This window comes from Protomyctophum parallelum (assembly GCF_964188405.1).
Source record: "Protomyctophum parallelum genome assembly, chromosome: 20".
Lineage (NCBI taxonomy): Eukaryota > Metazoa > Chordata > Actinopteri > Myctophiformes > Myctophidae > Protomyctophum > Protomyctophum parallelum.
The window spans coordinates 31,856,035-31,874,321 of record NC_139718.1 but is presented as its reverse complement, the minus strand read 5'-3'; the positions used below and the strand labels follow the sequence as shown (position 1 = coordinate 31,874,321).

Sequence of the window (18,287 nt, the reverse complement as noted above, 5' to 3'; positions counted from 1 at the left end):
AAAAGGAGGGGGCCTAGTAATAGACCCCTGGGGGACTCCGGTCAACAAAGGCAATGTTCATACTGGCAGCCCAAACAGATCTTTGGCCTACCCAGATTGTTTTTTTCTCAAGTCTCAACAGCAATAAAACCACATGGAAACTTTTTATTTTTTTGTTAATCAGATTTGAACCACATTCTTAGGTTGCGCGCCAAAAATAGAAGTTCACAACACCTCACATTGCAAAGCGTTGAGCTTGTAGATCTATTTTTTGGTGCGGTCTGAATACACAAAAACAAACGTGATACTTGAAATGAACAGTCCTAAAGATTTGAGGGGGGGGGGGGGGATCTGATTTGACTGCAGTCTGAACAAGGCCTAAGTATATAGGGTTTAAGTGGTTAAACTACACAACAAAAACCACAGTGTTGATCAACTACAAAGAGTGTACAAATGGAAACAACTGGACCCTTAAGGATATGGATTGTATTCCATTGAATAAATACTAAGGATTTTACTGTGTAGTGTGATTTTACATTGTGGAGTATTCCCCATAGTGGCACATATCCTGGATTCAATTTGGGTCAAATTGGTGACATCTACATGTTTATACAGTATCCCCTGATCCAAAATATATACACCTATGTATGTATATATATATATGATATATATATAAGAAACAAATCCTAAAATAACTGGGGGCACAGTTTGTGACAAGCAACTGCCCGGGCGTCAACTATCATGGTCAGATTTCTAAACAGAAAACAAACCCCAAACAAACATTACGACATGATCTTATCCCGGCTCTTAATGAATGGGGATAGGACATTTATACTCGTCCAGGAAACAGAATACGTCAATATCCTGAATGCTACTGGATAACGTACGTGCATGTAGACGCACTCACTGAGACAAACACTTGAGGTGTGCATGGAGACCCTTCCTGTACAAACAGGGCCTTTGGTGTCCGTTTAGAGGAGGGGCTACAGAGATGGGCGCTTCAGTTCGACTTCCTCGCTGCCACGGGGTCCAGCACTACCATTGGCGCTTCAGCATGGAGACAGGCAGAAGATGAGACAGGGGGTGGTCCTTGTGGAGCTTGGGGACGGGGAGGGGCTTTCCTCTTCTCCCAAGGCGATGGGGGAGGGTCTCCCTTGTCTCCCACAGAGACCCCCAAGATGAGGTGTGCAGGTATACACATAGTCAGGATGTCCCATATATGGGCATACAAATTGTGATGCACTTGTTATGATGCACCACAGTTGGGGAGGGCGAGAGAGAGATGGAGATAGAGGAGCAGTGTTGATTTTGGAGGGCAAGTGGTTCGGGGCGGGACTTAAAAATCTTCTTTTTTTTGCCGTCAATTTTTTTCTATACATTTTCAAGATTTGTTTTTCATGTCCTAGAGAGAAAGAGAGAGAAAGTCCAGAGTCTTTTATTAACCCCCTCCCCCCCACACAAGTCATTTTCTCATTTTCTATTTTTTTCTTTTTCTTTTTTTTCCTTTTTTTATTCTTCTTATTTATTTTTTGTTTTTCCGTTCGCAGTAATATCAGCTTAAGGGGAAAAACAAAACAAAAATGAAAGAAAAAACAGTTATTTACAGTGCTGTTGAAATAATGATGAGAAGAGAGGTGGTGAGTGCTTTCGTAAAGTAAGTCGCACAGTACAGAAAAAAGGGGACATTTCTTTTAAAAAACAAAAATAAACCAAACAACCAACTGAGGATGAAGAGGGGAGGAGAGCACAAAGGAGGAGGAGAACACGATGGCCATTTTCACGTGTGGATTGGGGTTCTTTCCATTTTTTCCCCCGAATCCGGGGTGGGGCAGACATGGCTGCTTGTGAAGGAGAGATGGATGGATGGATGGATAGAGGGAGGGACGAGAGGGATGGGAGGTTGGAGGCGAGGAGGGGGAAGGGAGGGAGGGCTTGGTTCGTTAAGTGGGGATGATCCCATCGCTCCTAAGGCCCCTCTTCAACTCCAGGTCCTCCAACTTCTTCCACAGCTCCTCTCGCTCTTTCTCCTTCTTCTTCTCACTGGGGAACCACACACACACACACACACACACACACAGAATGTACTCTATGAGCGTGAGTGAGCAAGCCACAGTGCACATACAGTAAGTGTGTGTGATTGAGTCAGGAATGTGAATGTGAGCAGCCGACTTTTATGTGTGTCTATAAAATGCTAGATCCCCATGAAATTAAAATCTTGAAACAACAGAACATAATATTGTATAAATCCAAGATACAAAACTAAGATGATTGTTTGGAAAAGATGACAATGCATTAATTATTCAGCAAGTGGGACACCTATTCCTGTTACACACATTTGAAAAGTGTTCAAAATTGACTGACAATATTGACGGTGGTTCAAAAACTAAATTTACCACCCTCATAAACACCATTATGTACTACTGCTCTGAACCTGCTGACAACACCAATCCAGGCTTTGACATGATAACCTTAGTACCTTGACTGTAAATAACTCCTTATCACAGTCTATGCATTAGACACATGCCCATTTAAATGGACATGTATCTGTACACAGTAAAATATCATTTATCAATTCTTAAGTGTGCAAAGTGTAACCAAATGTACCGTGTACGGGTCAGGGTGTGTATCAAAGTCCAAAAAAATTTATAAAGCTCACTCACACATGCAAGAATCACACGTGTGTGTGTGACAAAGTGCAAATGTGTGTAGGAGAATATGCATGTGTCACATTGTGACTGAAAATGTCAGCTCTACAAGCTCACAACGCGTCGCACTGTGACGCGTTATGAGCTTGTAGATCGGCTCTTTTCAGCGAGTGTAAAAACAGCCATCACGACAGCATCAACCCCACCAAATACATTTTAGTCGACTAAATCAACTGTAGATTTAGTCGACTAAAATCTTATATTTAGTCGACTAAAACTAGACTAACACTAAAACATGACTAAAATGTGACAATTGAAGAGACTGACTAAAACAAAAATGTGATGATGCCAAAAACAACAGTTTTGCACAGAGTCATCTATCAAGGCGAAGGCATCCTTACCGTTGGCGGTCTGACTTGTATGTGGCCGTGAGTTCGTCAAACAGGGTGCTGTTCATCTCCATGAAGGCTTTCAGTACATTGTAGACCAGCGCCACTATCGCCCTGTGCACAGGAACCACAATATCAATACCTCAGCTAGTTTTTCTTTAATATATTTTTTATCCCACGATTTTGTAACCCATTTTTCACCCCTGTGTCAATCATCTAATGTGATCCTGGGCTCTACACACCCTCCACCAACCTAGTCCCCATATATACAAGGGGAGAGCAACGGACTTGAACTCATGCTTCCTTCATGCCTGAGTGTCCAAGTTGCTCCTTTACACCTGACAGGGGGGAGTTTCCCTGGTTGGACGTAGCGTGTGGGAGGAACACGTTATTCCAACTAGTTCCTTTCCCCTCCATCAGGCGCCCCGGCTGGCCAGGGGGAGGCAGTTTAGTGACCAGGATTACTGCATGTTTTTTGTGAGGGTACCTACCCTAGGGGACACGGGGAGAACATGCAAACTCCACACAAAGACAACAATTTTGTATCAGTCTACAAATGTGCACTACATAGTGTAGAGAAAAAAGTGTGAGTAAAAAGAAACAGCGTCACAGATACACTTCGTCCTGCATGCAGTGAATTAATAGCTTTTCAATGTAATGGGTCCTGGGACCCATTCTTTCTTTATATGTTTTTAACGACAAGTTATAAAGTGGGAGCCTCACACAACCCTTTCTCAAACAGGCCATCCGTGTTTCTGCTCTAACGCACATGCTGATGCCGTCAGCATACCTCTATGTCCATCAAGTATGCATGTCATTAAATTTGAGAAGCATGCCGATGTCCGTGTGAACACGAGCTGTTGCCGAAATGTACGTCATAGATAGAAGCTAACGTACATTTGTGGCTACGTGGATGATGCGGCAAGTATAATTAGGACCTTTAGTGGTGTCATAGTGATCAATGTACTTACGGGTTCCAGTGCTCTTTGGAGATCCTGTACAGGCTGGAGAACATGATGGGCAGGATAACGCTGGAGTTCTCCTCAATCAGACTCATGATGTACTCATTGTTCCAGTAGTACAGAGCTCGCTCTGCCACCTACACACACACACACACACACACACACACACACACACACACACACACACACACACGTAATCAGTACACCATAGTCAGGGCTGCACATAAGTGGTGCGCCACCGCGCATGCGTCGTCAAAATTCAAAATGCGCTGTCAATCAAGCGCCGGGAAGCGCTTCTGCGTACCAACAGCCGGGGCCGCCCAGAATGATTATTATGGCCGGAATACTAGTAAATTCTGTGGCGAGAGCATTTTCCACCTACTGCCACTCAAAGTGGCTACTGGCCAATCACAGCGCGTCCTTACTCAAAAGGGGGAGGATTCCATGCTGCTTTCTGCTGGGAGCCTGGGAGGAGGCGGAGGGCGGTTGACAGGAAAACCTGACACAAATAGTTTCGTCTTCTCCGTTTCAGATAGCCAACTACTGTAGTCTCTGGTGTAAAAGGGCATGCTTTGGATGCTTTGCACTCTTCCCATTTGCCGCTGTGCTTGTGTTTGTTTTCCGGCTGCTGGAGCAGCATGGTTGCTCGTGTGCGATGCCGTCTCAGAACCCGAATCCGAGGCATATTAGTGTCTCTCACAGCCTAGGCACCGGCCACCGACTTTTTATGGGTACTAAGGTTTTAGTTCCGACATAGTGGAGTGGGAAGAGTTTAAAGCATTGCGGACTGGCACTGCTGCTGCCCAACATGAACACCGTGTCTCGACATACTGTCCCTTATTATCGTAAAGTCGGGTAGTGTACACTGTTTATTTTTGCACCGAGGAGCCATGTGTGTCCGACTATCTGACTACGTACGTACGTCGCCTCAGCTAAAAACAAAAGGGAACTAGGGAAGCCTAATGTATGCTTCGCCGTACGATGTGTCGCATGTTAAAAAAATAGCTGATCTGCAAGCTCACAACGTGTCGCAACACGTTGTGAGCTAGTAGATCGGTTATTTAAATACAAAATAATAAAAAATCTAAATATTGCTTTGATGCTCATATTATCCTTAGGAAGTATTAAGTTGTTTTTATTATAATATGCATTCCATAGGGCTGGACCACACATGCACCTAGATTTTAGCAAATTTAGATTTTTTTAATAATGGGATGAATCTACAACAAGAGCCATTCTATACCCTCCATTGACTCCCCACTTATCCAATAAATATTGTTTTGCTATAAGTTATTCATCCCTCTTTTATCCATCCGGCGAGACGGGTCGCCGCATTTTAGGAGCACCAAGAAACTCTTCCAGGTGCTCCTCTGAGTACTAGACCAAAAAAGTTGTGTGCAGCCCTGACCATAGTCGTACCCTTTTTAGACCAATACACCGTAGTAATACCATTTAGACCACATTGTACAGAGACATCGTCAGTGTTAATTGAACTCTAAATGAACACTGAAGCTTTTACAACGAGGGTAGGAAAAGTAACGTGTGGTACACAAAACAAGTAGTTGGTCCACCAAACATTTAGTTTGTTAATTGAGGCTGTAGTTTGTGAGCCTGTGTCCTGACCTGGAAGTGAGGGCTGGAGACACATCTGGAGATCTGTTTGAAGAGTGGTTCCTGGATCTTTACAAACTGTGTGGGCTCAATGACATCCAGGATCTCCTCCAGTTCGCCAAGGTACATCACCTGGACAAGACCACAAGAGTCATTACACACACCAACATGAACACTGGCTCTTGAGTTGCACTTTCTTAAATAATTATTGTTGGGTTTGTTATCAATTAAAGCATGCTATTCCATCCATAGGAAGATCAATTTATTGAAAGAAACACTATTTATCAGATCATACACTGTGCATGCCAAAAGTCTCAACAGTCCTTGTTCAGAGTTATGCACGTTTGCAAATAAACACCAATGTGAATAAAAGGGTCCATTACTTTCTCTCCTGTACTTTTGCGCAAGGACTTGTAGTATTGTTACGTGTATGTATATGATGTTGTGTTGTTTAGTATCTTATAATAGTGTGCAATGTAATCATCAAAAATAACAGCACATACTGTATAAGGACTACAGCTGGGACTGGATTTACCTCTTTTTGACTGCAGGTTTTTGGCCAGAACTTCAGTAAGCCTCTGATGACCTGAGAGGAGAGAAGAGATGGGTGACGGAGTTCATTCAGAGTTGCAGACCATCCGTTCAGAGACGGTTTAGGTCTGAACAAGACAGAGCCTGGTATTATCAGAACTGTTTCCAAACAGATTCTGTTACAGTGTTACATGTCGCCCAGGGGTCTGTATTTGGTCCCCTCCATTTTCCCCTCTACAATAAATCTCTTTGCATGCTTGTAGAATGGATATTTTTGCTGAATGTCTATTGTCTACCTATTATGACACACACAGAATTGAGACGATGGGGTTGTTGACAAGGCAGACTGAAACTGCCTATAATCCATACAAATCGAGTTACACATCAGAAACTGTATTTCCATAGTAAACACTTACTGGTTCTGTTAGTGCTGGGTCTTTCTCTAGGAACTGTACAATGCAATACGCCAACTGCAGGTGACAGAATAGAGGTTACATTTACCATTAACACTCACAGTAGTGTGTGTAGCGCGCGCGCACACACACACACACACACACACACACACACACACACACACACACACACACACACACACACACACACACACACACACACACACACACACACACACACACACACACACACACACGACTTTACAATGGTACAAATGTAAACTTGATTTGTGCTCCATCAATTAAAATCCAACCATTGTCTGCCTTTGTCGAAATTCTCCATCAATTAATGCACTTTATCGGTTTAGCTGAAACTCAACTTTTAACACTGGCCCGGTTGCTAGGCAAATACAGCGCTGTCCAGGGTGATGATCATCAATCCGATGTTCGGATCTCTCACTTGTGATGTTCGCATCGTGATTGAAATATTAACGCTTCTGGTGAAAGATAAACATTGTGTGCTAATGCTAACATAAGCCACTTCATACAATGGAGGTCTGTGAGCCGGGAAAACGCAAGTGAACGAATTGTAATCTGCCCAATTCCAGCTAGCACAGCTAACTACCAATGATGGCCACACGGTGGCAGTTGACTTGTTAAATTAGCACAGGATTGTACTGTGTGGGCTCACAATACATAAGACGTATAGTCTGAGCAAAGAGTGCTAAAAGAAAACTATAAACTCATGTTATAAAATATAAATGCACAAACAGAAAGACACATACACACGACGACAGACCCAGGTGTGTTACCTGTGCGTGGAAGAGAGACAGGCTCCTGACAGTGTGAAGGGGAATCAACACTTTGACCAGAAACTGTTTATGCTCCGCTTTCAGCGGCAGAGCGAAACCATTGATTATACTGGAACAGAGAGAGGGAGGGAGTGAGGAAGGAAAGAAGGGGGGGTGGGAGAGCGAGAGACAGAGAGAAGAATGGCAGGAGATGAAAGACAAACACAGAGGGGGATATTGAGAGAAAGACAATATATGAACATAAATTAATTCACAAACACAAACTTTCACATTAGACCAGTGGTTTTCCAATGGCTCAACCATTATTTAGTTGAGCCACGGACCACCATTTGATGAGATTTACCCTCTCACACCCAAAACATAGTTATTGTTGGATAAAATTACCGGTATCTCCACAATTCCATAGTGATGTGGTAGAGATAACAAAAGATAATAAAAAGTTACAATTCTTATTCCCTAATTATATAAACTTCTTAATTAACCCATTTTGGGCGGGAACCCCTTTTGGTGTTAGCATTATGTTATGCTTTAGCTATTTAAAAATAGCAGATCTACAAGCTCATAGCATGCCACCGAGTGGCGCGCTACGAGCTTGTAGGTCTGCTATTTTTGAAAAATCGAAGAACGACTGACAGAAACGTAGCTTTTTCAGATAACTGTCAGGATGTAGAAGACATTTTTAGAATCTGATCTCAGCTCAGAATGGGTTAAGTAATGCAGATGTTTAACAATAATTTAACTCTTGAATGTGAAATTAAACCAAATGGTCCCACAATGATCCATTTGGTTTCATTTTACGCTCTCATCACTCAGCATGTGGTCAGTCCGCTGCCCCCCCAGGTTGGCAGAGAAAGTGTAGCGCCCAGGATTACATTAGATAATTGACACTGGGTGAAACAATGGGTTGCAAAATCGTGGGATAAAACTATAAGAAAACCACTGCATTAAAGTCCGGGTCCCCCAGGGGTCCTAGAGGGTTCCACAGAATCCCCAGCTAATTAGAATTTGCATAGAAATCTTTTTTTTTTTTGCGGCTTACGCCTTTTTTTTATTGATTTTTGAAGGGACAGACAGTAGGCTGACAGGAAACGGGAGAGAGATGGGGGGATGACATGCAGTAAAGGCCGTGTCGGGTCCGGGAGTCGAACCCGCGGCACACTGCGACTGGATTACCAGTCCGGTGCCCAGACCGTTACGCTACGGCCTGGGCCCATAGAAATCATTTTAACCACTTTAAACCTATATAGCAGCTTCAGTCTTACATTGCATTGTGATGCATTGTGAGCTTGTAGATCTGCTATTTTAGAAATAATCTTGAAAACAAAAATTGAAAAATGTTTTAGAAACATAAATCTTGTATGGGGTCCATGGCACAAAATATTTTCAGATGGGGTCTGTGTTCAAGTTACTTTTAAAAAGTAAAGAATTATACTACTATACTACTTTCAAGTTACTTTAAAAAATAATAATGTAAAAAACGATTTAAACAAAGGTTTTTTGTTCTGTCGCACAGTAAGAGAAAAGACAACTCCCTCCTAACATTATGAAATGTAGTGGAATGTTCAGAAATTTTGACAGGCATCTTTATTGTAGCCTCAACTTGCCTTCAATTTTTTATATAATAATCAAATAAAAAATGAGTCTATATATCTGCAGTGATAGAGAGATATTCTAATTCATCAAATGTATTTTTGAGCTCATCTTCCATTTTAGAATATTCACTGTTCAGGTATTTGGAAAATGTATTTCTGCACATTGTACCTGCTTTCACTGGTATTTTGCTGACCATGGAACAGACTCCACCGTTGAGAGGGGAAGCATTTCCTCAAGGCTACCTAGCAATCATTTTGTCAAGTTGACTCTTGGTGACATGCTACTGTGGCGATTTAAAATCGATATTTCCAACCCACAAACCATCCGATCTCGCCGTTATCCGCATTTGCCATTTGCGTGTGGTAATAATGTTCGTTCAACCGGCGTTTTCTGTGTATGCGTTACAAGGGTTGTCTACTCTGTCAGACTGTCTCTGATTGGCTTACCCTGAAATCTGGCCCTACGTTAGCCAATCAATGACCTCTTCTGCGACGTGCTTTGTTCATGTTAGGGTGTGAAGCCATGTGGGCTCAGAGGCTAGTATGAGAGACAGAGCACAAACGAAACTGTCAACACAGAGAGCGCTCTCTCAGCAGCAGTCAGCACAGAGACGCCTGTATGACAGTCTGACTCAGAGCTGCATGGCCAGACTTTTCACTTGGATCACAGAAGTTGACATAATATCATAATAACGCGGTTAACACACGCACAGTAACTATAACGCCGTTATGGAATGGGGAAATGTAAAGCGTTATGTAACGTGATGTAAGGGCGTTAGTTAAAACACTGGTCTGCGGCCATTCATTTGGGGGTCCTTGACATAAAACCACTGCCCTAGTTAATGCACATATTACTCCCCGTCAACAGATGTATATAGAGTATCACATACCTTCCCAGGATCTCCAGCAGCTCTGCCACCCCATTGAAGTGCTCCGTCTCATAAACAAAACTATGAGAGAGAGTACATTAGAATTAGATAACCACTTAACCATCAGAGATGTGTGTGTGTGTGTGTGTGTGTGTGTGTGTGCACGTGTAGATGAGAAGGCAGGGTGTGTGGGGAGAATGATGATGTTCTCTTACCGTAGAAAAATATTATTTATCTGTTTTCGTATAAAAGCCCTCAGTCCCAGGAATTTGCCGTAGATTCTGTGTAAGACTGTCTTTAGATAGTCCCTCTCCCTTGGATCCTCGCTGTCGAACAACTCCAACAGCTGACAGAGACGCAGAGGGAACGAGGAGAGAAGAGAGCAAAACATACAGGAGAGAAGAGAATCAATTTAGATGAAACATACCCAAAACAAATGTGACATTGTGAATGCTGCAGTATGTTATTTCATATTTGACTCAACGTGATAGTTTCTGATGCTTCACAGGGAAAAAGAAAGATAAGGAAATGGCTGACCCACCTGTAGGACAAATTTCTGGTCTATGTACTTTTTGGCAATGCTGGGCTGGAATTCCTGACTCTCCAAGAACCGTATGAAGAACTCATACACCAGCTACAATGAGAGAGAGAGAGAGAGAGAGAGAGAGAGGGGGGGGGGGGATAGAGTGAGAATAATGAAAAAAAAGGAAGAATGAAAGGGAGGTATGAACTTATGAAGGGGCCAAGACGGACCAAGAGGGACCAAGAGAGTAACGTTGAAAGAAAGCCTTTAGGCAGAGAATCTCTTAGATATTGTGGCACCAGAAGTGAGTAATGTGCAATATTACTTCAATACAAAATTATTCAAAATTGTACCACATCTCAATGAAAAACAAATACTTTAGAAAGACTATATTGTAAATATAGGTCTCAAATACACATTCAATGCAACAAAAGTGAATACACCACTGACCACTGTAACGAGTTATAGAATGACCTACTGAACAGTGAACGCCAAAATATACCAAATTACGTGCTGACGAAATGAATCCCAGTCTCCAGAAACATGGCAAAAGAATACTATTCCAGAATGATAAATATCCGAAGAACACAGCAATCACCCTACTACAGCTCAACTTAGGAGTAAAGCAACTATTGAGAGGTGATACCATTTTGAATAATTTTGACATTAAAATGACATTGGACAGGGGTGTATTACGCATTTCTGTACACTGTATAGCTGTGTGTCAGACTGCCAACACGGACGGAAACGGTTATTCTACGTGTTTAATGAAGACCATACAATGTGCTAACCAACCACATGAACCGCAGCATCCCTAATTCAGGGCACACCATGAAAGGTGAGCATTTGGCAAAAGGATACATTTTAAGTGTTTAAGGTTAAGTGGATAAATAAGGAAATAAAGTACAAAATGATGGTATATGCTCTTCAGAAGTTATAAATCGAAAGAAATTAAATTGTTTGACCATGAACGCATTCACACACTCTCTCGTTGTCTGCAATGGTTACCTGTAAGTGTGGCCAGGAGGCCTCAAGTGTGGGTTCATCTTCCTCTGGGTCAAACTCGTTGCTGTCACTGGGCGGAAGGGTTCGGAATATGTTGTAAGACACCTGGGAGACAGACAGACAGACAGACGGGCTTGATCCCTTTATCCTTTTACACGCATATAAGAACAGAACACTTTGATTATCACCATTACAGTATGATTTGCATTATCAACCTAATACTTCCCAGATACGTCTATTACATGCAATTAATTATCTTACAGTGGTTCGTAATTATAGTCAGATAACAGTGGTTTCTCACATTTCATAATAATACAAATGGCCTCTCAAAAATATATATATGTGACTAAGAGGACTTTAAAGGGGCTATGCTCTTCTATATCCAGATGGTTCTGTGAGGCTACGATGGAGTCAGCAACATGGCAGACATGCACATGTCATCAAACACACATCAAAATACTGTGTTAATTTATCATTTAACTCTGATTAGAAGTCCATTTGTTACTATTACTAAGTTAAATGAACACAGAGGATTTGTGCACAGATTTTTAGTGTGTGTGTGTGTGTGTGTCAGAGCATACGAGCGGAGTGGAGCGGGGGGAAAAAAATCAGCTCTTCACTCCAGACGGCTTTTGTCCCGCTCACGCATTTTGCTCGTGTTGATTCGCACCCACCCCGCTCCCGCCCGCTCAGCGCTCACATTCATTTGCGTACTGGGCGCTCTGTGATCCGCTCAACAGCAAAAAAAAAAAAAAAAACATTAAAGTATCAGTGTGTCTGAAAGACGGAGCAAACACACACAGCACTGTTGTATGGAGTGCATGCTGTGCAGCACGTGTCTCTCTGTCTGCGTCTGCAGCAACCCTGCCTGCTCCAATGTCTGGTGCACTGCCCCGACCGGAGTAGCTTGGAACGGAAGGCCGTCCTCACGCCGAAACAAGCTCCGACGCATTTTAAAACCCGCTCAGCACACAATTCAAAATATCCCCCCACTCCATTCCCCACTCCGGTCGTATCCTCTGTTGTGTGTGTGTGTGTGTGTGTGTGTGTGTGTGTGTGTGTGAGCGCGGGCGTGTGTCATACCATTTTGACCACCTCAGGGTAGGCCTGCTCCGTCAGGTAGCCCCTGCTGACAGTGACGTAGTCCACCAGCTCGTTGAGCGTGGAGCGCTTGTACTCCTTCATCTTGAGGTCTGACAGCGTGTCCATGAAGTCAAACACCGTACAGCACTGCTGCAGCTTCTTCAGGAACAGCTCCGGCTGCTCCGGCGCCGGTACGTCTGAAACGTGAAACAAACGCAGGAGAGAAAAAGATTTTGGTTTAGTGTAGTTGACAGATGCAGGCACACGGAGGGCTCAGGGAACATCAGTAAAGATGACCGACTTCATGAAAAGCTGTAGCTGAAGTCAACAAAACAGATTTGCATTTATTTAAAAAGTGGCAAGAAAATGTGCGAGGGCTCTCCCTCTTTGTAGGTTCAGAGAGACATGGAGCACCCTTTTGAGCTTGCAACATCATGGGTCTTTCTTGTGAGCATATGCTGGCTGATGACACAGATGTCAGAAAAGTCATGTGAAAGAGAATCTGAGAGTCTATGCTTTTTGAAAACATGACAAGGAGAGGGTGTAAACGACTCTCATATTTCTCTGCCAGACACTGGTAAAATACTACATGGACAGGCAAGCCAGCCACAATCTAAAAAGGTCAAATTTTATTTTGTCCTGTTTGCAGGTAAAAAATCAAGTAAAAATAAAACAGTAAGCTAGTTAGTTTTCTGCCATAAAATATGTCAGCTGAGGTGAAGAACATAACTTTACTAAGGTTTACATAAACTTACTGAATTATCTCCTCACACAGAGGAAGTCTGATAAGACCCAAGTTTAATTCAGTGACAATTTGTGAAATTAAACAATGAATAATGAATGTCCGGCATTTACGTCTCCAAACAACAGTAGATGAAAGAGTCTTCCTGGACACTGAAGTGCTGTTCTGAGAACAATGGAACCATTTTTCTCACCTCTGCTGAGGCAAACAGGCAAACAAAAGACAATGTGTGAATACTAGAACACAAAGCAATATCTGCAATCTCTGAACTAGTAAGCTCTACTCTCAAACAACAAACATGTCTCAGAAGAGCGGCCAGTTTGTCAGTCAAGTCAATTATATTTATAAAGCACATTTAAAAACAGTGTTGACCAAAGAGCCTTAGAGCATAAACATATAAAAAATAGACAAGACAATGCAAGGATGATGCCATACAGATTTTCAGTGTATAGCGCTGCATCACAACTTATCAGTGTGGCTTTGTTCACAACCTCCACAGTGCACTGTACACCGTCACCTAGTGGCTTGCAATCTATAGCTAAAGATATGGATGCCACATCATTATAGGGTCCACCAAAATCTCCCGGAGGGGGCGTTAACATATGTGTCACGTGGTAGCGGCCGCCATGTTGGCAGGCTAATTTTTAAACACCAGAGGGAGTTCAACGAGCTCGTTCCTGGCGACAACACAGTGAGCCAACACCAGGATGGAAAGAAAAAACGTCGGCCTCGACATACCTTACAAGGACAAGCATTAAATGTAGTCGCATTAGTGGTGGTAGAAGATCGAATCCTCTGTTCAGTCAGTGTGTTCATAGGGGTCGAGACTGTCAATATCCTTGATTTTGTTGAGGTAACGCTCCCTTTCCTCAAAGTTAAGCTTGTCCTTGAAAGCAAGGTATGTCGAGGCCGACGTTTTTTCTTTCCATCCTGGTGTTGGCTCACTGTGTTGTCGCCAGGAACGAGCTCGTTGAACTCCCTCTGGTGTTTAAAAATTAGAACGCACACGGATGGTCGCTGACTGTAAACAAACGAGAAATGCCTGCCAACATGGCGGCCGCTACCACGTGACACATATGTTAACAACGCCCCCTCCGGGAGATTTTGGTGGACCCTATAGGTCCGTAAAAGATTAGTTCAGCATCGATGGAGAGAAAAGGGAAGTAAAGCAGTACACAGAGACAGGAGATGACATGCCAGTGATGCCACACAGGTCATGAAAAGGGCTTCAAACTGTGACATTCCGAAGGTCTGTGCCCATGTGTTCCACATGCTAAAGAAGTTATTCAAAGTTGGATGACCTGGTCATGTATGCATGTATGACAGTGCAGCATGTCATACACTCCTGACTGCATCTTTATACACAACCACAGTACTAGACATTCTAACCACAGTGGCCTAGAGTGGTTAGAGTGTCCGCCCTGAGACTGGGAGGTCGGTGTTCAATCCCCGGCCGGGTCATACCAAAGACTCTAAAAATGGGACCCAGTGCCTCCCTGCTTGACACTCAGCATCAAGAGTTGGATTGGGGGTTAAGTCCCTGTGACATACTAGCGTCATGTCCAGGGGGTGTACTTGTACATCAAGCTGCCTCACGCTACAGAAACAGGAGATAGGCTCCTGCCCTATGGGCCTCATGGCTCGGCAAGGCTACTTACTACTAACACCAGTTTGCGCATGTGCAAAATGTAGACAAAGCTGTAGATTGAACTGAGTTTAGGTTTAATGGGGGGCACACAGGGAGAGAGAGAAGCATGAACAGGTACTGTATGTGTCACTGTCTTCTATGCCAGGGGTTCTCAACCTGGGGGTCCCCACATTATTACAAAAAGTAGTTTTTTGGCAACTGGATAGCTGGAAAATGGAAACTAAGTTTACATTATGCATAAACCTTCCTTAATGATTATATCTGGTTTCAGTATGTATTTATGATGTATTTTCTCTATTATTAAGGTTATTGTAGCAGTCAATTTGTATTAGAGGTGTGGAAAGGGGTCAGAGCGGGGGTTACGAGACATGGCCAAAGCATTTCCGGGGGTCCCGACTCCCCTAGCCAAAAACGTTGAGAACACCTGTTCTATGCATCTGTGTCTAGTCTACATGTCCATGTGTAGAAATGTCTGTACGTTTACGTCCCTGAATTAATGTGTGCACGAGTGAGCGTGTTGAATAAGTGAACGTGCATGTGATGTGAGTGAGCGAGCGAGCGTCATCATGGCCAAGCAGTGGATGCCACCTTTCCATGGTAGCATACAGAGCAGTGATGTCCCCGTTTCTCTCATTCACTCCCAGTCACTTCACACTTACGTCATGTTCCTCATCATGCCTGGTCATTCAATGTCATAAACACAGAAACATCATGATCAGCTATTTTAGCATTGAGTGATCGAGTGCTGTACTGGGTCCTTCCACCCCCCCCCCCCCCCCCCCTACACATTAGGATGACTGCCAGTCAGTGTTTGGATGTTTTTTTTCTCCTTCCCCAGGCTGGAACATGGTTTAATCCATTTAGATCCGACTTCGAAATTTAGAAAATGTTTCTATATCAGTGGTGCTCAATATTTCATGTCAAGGATCCCCAGAATTATCTGTATTTGGCCATGGATCCCCATCTGAAAATATGTTGTTCCAGGGACTCCCCCAGAAGCAACGATTGGAGTAAAAATGTTCGCTCTGAAAGAATACATTCAAATAAATACATTTGCAAAACATTTTCAAGCTTGTAGATCTGCTATTTTTCAATAGCTAAAGTATAACATCATGCTCCCGTTAAACCACATAACCACAAAGAGGAAGAATGTTGTTATAATCAAATTCAAACTGATGGTGGAGTCAGTAGTATTCATACCACGTTGGCAGAGAGCCGTTTCCTGATGTCATTAGTTGGAATCCGGTTCACGGCCCTGTACCTGTCTTTCCTGTCATTCGGTACTGTCCTGGTACTGTCCACTGACCACAAGAGAAGAAGAATGAAACAGACTCCAAAAGACAACTTGGTTCGCTCTGAGATTATACTGTGTGGTGTGCTGCACGAAACGTACCTTAACCCATTTAGGCCTGACGTCGAAAAAAATAAAAAAAGTTTTCTAAATCATGACAATTTTCGGAAAGATTTGAGGCACATTTTAACGATAAAAAAAAAAAAAGAGCAGACCTACAAGTTATAGATCTTGTAGATCTGCTATTTTTCAATAGCTAAATTAGAACATAATGTATGCAACCACCAAAAGGGGTTCCCGATATTCAACTAACATCATGGCAGGTTTTGCCAATTCATTAGCTTATCCCAGCACTTTATTCAAAATCTGAGAACAAGTGTGATCTTAAAAATAACATCCAAGCTCGAGCATATTCAAGTGCTTGCAGGCTGTTGCAGCACACATGTGCAAAATGTAGATTTCAACAACAGGTATAGGACAGATGCTAACTAGTGTACTTCTGCCATCTGTTCACATTTTTGTACTGCAAGCCATGATATGATGCCCATACGCACTGTCCTTTTGCAGTTCCGTCAGTGTCTACTTGCTCAAGGGCACACAGCCCATACTAGTGTTGATATCGTCGACTAAAACTGTGACGAAAAATGTCCGTCGACGGCGTCGACTACCTTTTTTCACGAGGAAATCTAAATTTAAAAAAAAGCTATGAAGACTAAAACTAAATATACTGACAATTTCACCAACAAATTAAGACTAAAATGTTAGGGAGGGACTAGTGGAGAAGAGATCCAGTAGAACTTAAAGACATGTCATTTTATGCTTGCATACTGAAAATAGCAGATCTACAAGCTTGTAGACCAGCTATTTTCAGCATGTAACCAAGAGTCGGCCAAGCCGGTGTCAAGGCCTGCCAAATACAATTTAGTGGACTAAATCAGCTGTAGATTTAGTAGACTAAAATCTTATCATATTTAGTCGACTAAAATGAGACTAACACCAAAACATTTAAGATGACTAAAATATGAAAAAAATCAAATGAAGTTTCATTGCGAAGACTATGACTAAACTAAAATCAAAATTTGCTGTCAAAATCAACACTAACCCACACACTGACGTTCATGCATTAAAAGAACACCAGTGAACCATTGTTCCCAACTTCCCATCAGCTGACAGGTCACTGTGACAGTGATTTGAAACCAATCTAAATGCATTGGACAGATCACTGTTGAGGGTCGAGTCTGTTGACCACTACAATGCCTCTGCTAAACTCCTCTAGTCTGTCTGAATGCATGCTCTATTTGTTTGTGCATGCATGCACACTTGTCTTGTGTGTGTCAAAATGAACGATGCAGCAGGTGACCATGTGACGAGTGGTTAAACATGCAATTGAGGCAGATTCTCGCCTATGAATATTGTGTGGCTGTGGGATGGAGGTCAATGTAGCATGACAGTATAATTGTAGGGTGACGAGTGTTTATTGTGTTTGTAGACTTTGTACATAATGATGCGTGTGTGCTTGCTTGCGTGCAAAATGGAACATCCTTGGATTATAAACATATTACAATTCGTCACAATTGATCAATCAAAAAGGTTGATAGATTCCGTGCCGTGCTCTGTGGTTGTGCATGGCTGACGGAAGGTTGGTCAGTGACAGTGATTGTCTGTGTGTGTGTGTGTGTGTGTGAGTGAGTGAGTGAGTGAGTGAGTGAGTGAATGAGAGAGAGAGACAGAGAGACGGAGAGAGAGAGGCTAGTCACCGCCAGTGATATGATGTTCTGTACTGGTGTTCTCTAAGCCTGTGGCTGTTGTTCTTTATATGCTGCATGTGAAGGCCTTAAAGGAAGCTATTAATAGACAGATAATCACACAGGACACAGTAATCCCGCGACACACACACACACACACACAGTGCACGAGCCAACCAAAGACCTACAGAATGGTCAGAGAGAGCACGAGTGAATGAGACACAGAAAGAGAGCAACAGATCCAGAGCAGGGGTGTGTGTGTGTGTGTGTGTCACAGCCCAAACACAAACCCACCTTAAGCAGCACAGCTCTTCCATAAATCAAAAGGTAAATGGTGCCTTTATATATCGCTTTTATCCAAAGCGCTTTACATAGATTGTGCATTACACCATTCACCCATTATATACCTGCACATGGAGAGAAATGTATAGGGGTTCAGTGTCTTGCTCAAGAACACTCTGGGGGAGC

The 18,287-nt window shown here is 42.8% G+C and overlaps 1 protein-coding gene across 4 annotated transcripts in view; it reads right to left on the bottom strand.

The window, feature by feature from the left end:
- Nucleotides 1-1,324: 1,324 nt before the first annotated feature.
- Nucleotides 1,325-18,287, bottom strand: part of ppp2r5eb (protein phosphatase 2, regulatory subunit B', epsilon isoform b) — a 49,483-nt gene continuing 32,520 nt past the window's right edge. For all 4 annotated transcript variants that reach the window (XM_083792348.1, XM_083792347.1, XM_083792346.1 and 1 more), the window contains 12 exons: nucleotides 12,394-12,590; nucleotides 11,314-11,415; nucleotides 10,324-10,416; nucleotides 9,998-10,128; nucleotides 9,804-9,863; nucleotides 7,322-7,430; nucleotides 6,534-6,587; nucleotides 6,122-6,172; nucleotides 5,599-5,718; nucleotides 3,985-4,112; nucleotides 3,026-3,127; nucleotides 1,325-2,019 (listed from right to left, as the gene is read on the bottom strand). In XM_083792348.1, coding sequence (XP_083648474.1) covers nucleotides 1,920-2,019; nucleotides 3,026-3,127; nucleotides 3,985-4,112; nucleotides 5,599-5,718; nucleotides 6,122-6,172; nucleotides 6,534-6,587; nucleotides 7,322-7,430; nucleotides 9,804-9,863; nucleotides 9,998-10,128; nucleotides 10,324-10,416; nucleotides 11,314-11,415; nucleotides 12,394-12,590 — 1,247 coding nt within the window. In that variant the 3' untranslated portion in view covers nucleotides 1,325-1,919. The remainder of the gene's footprint in view (nucleotides 2,020-3,025; nucleotides 3,128-3,984; nucleotides 4,113-5,598; nucleotides 5,719-6,121; nucleotides 6,173-6,533; nucleotides 6,588-7,321; nucleotides 7,431-9,803; nucleotides 9,864-9,997; nucleotides 10,129-10,323; nucleotides 10,417-11,313; nucleotides 11,416-12,393; nucleotides 12,591-18,287) is intronic.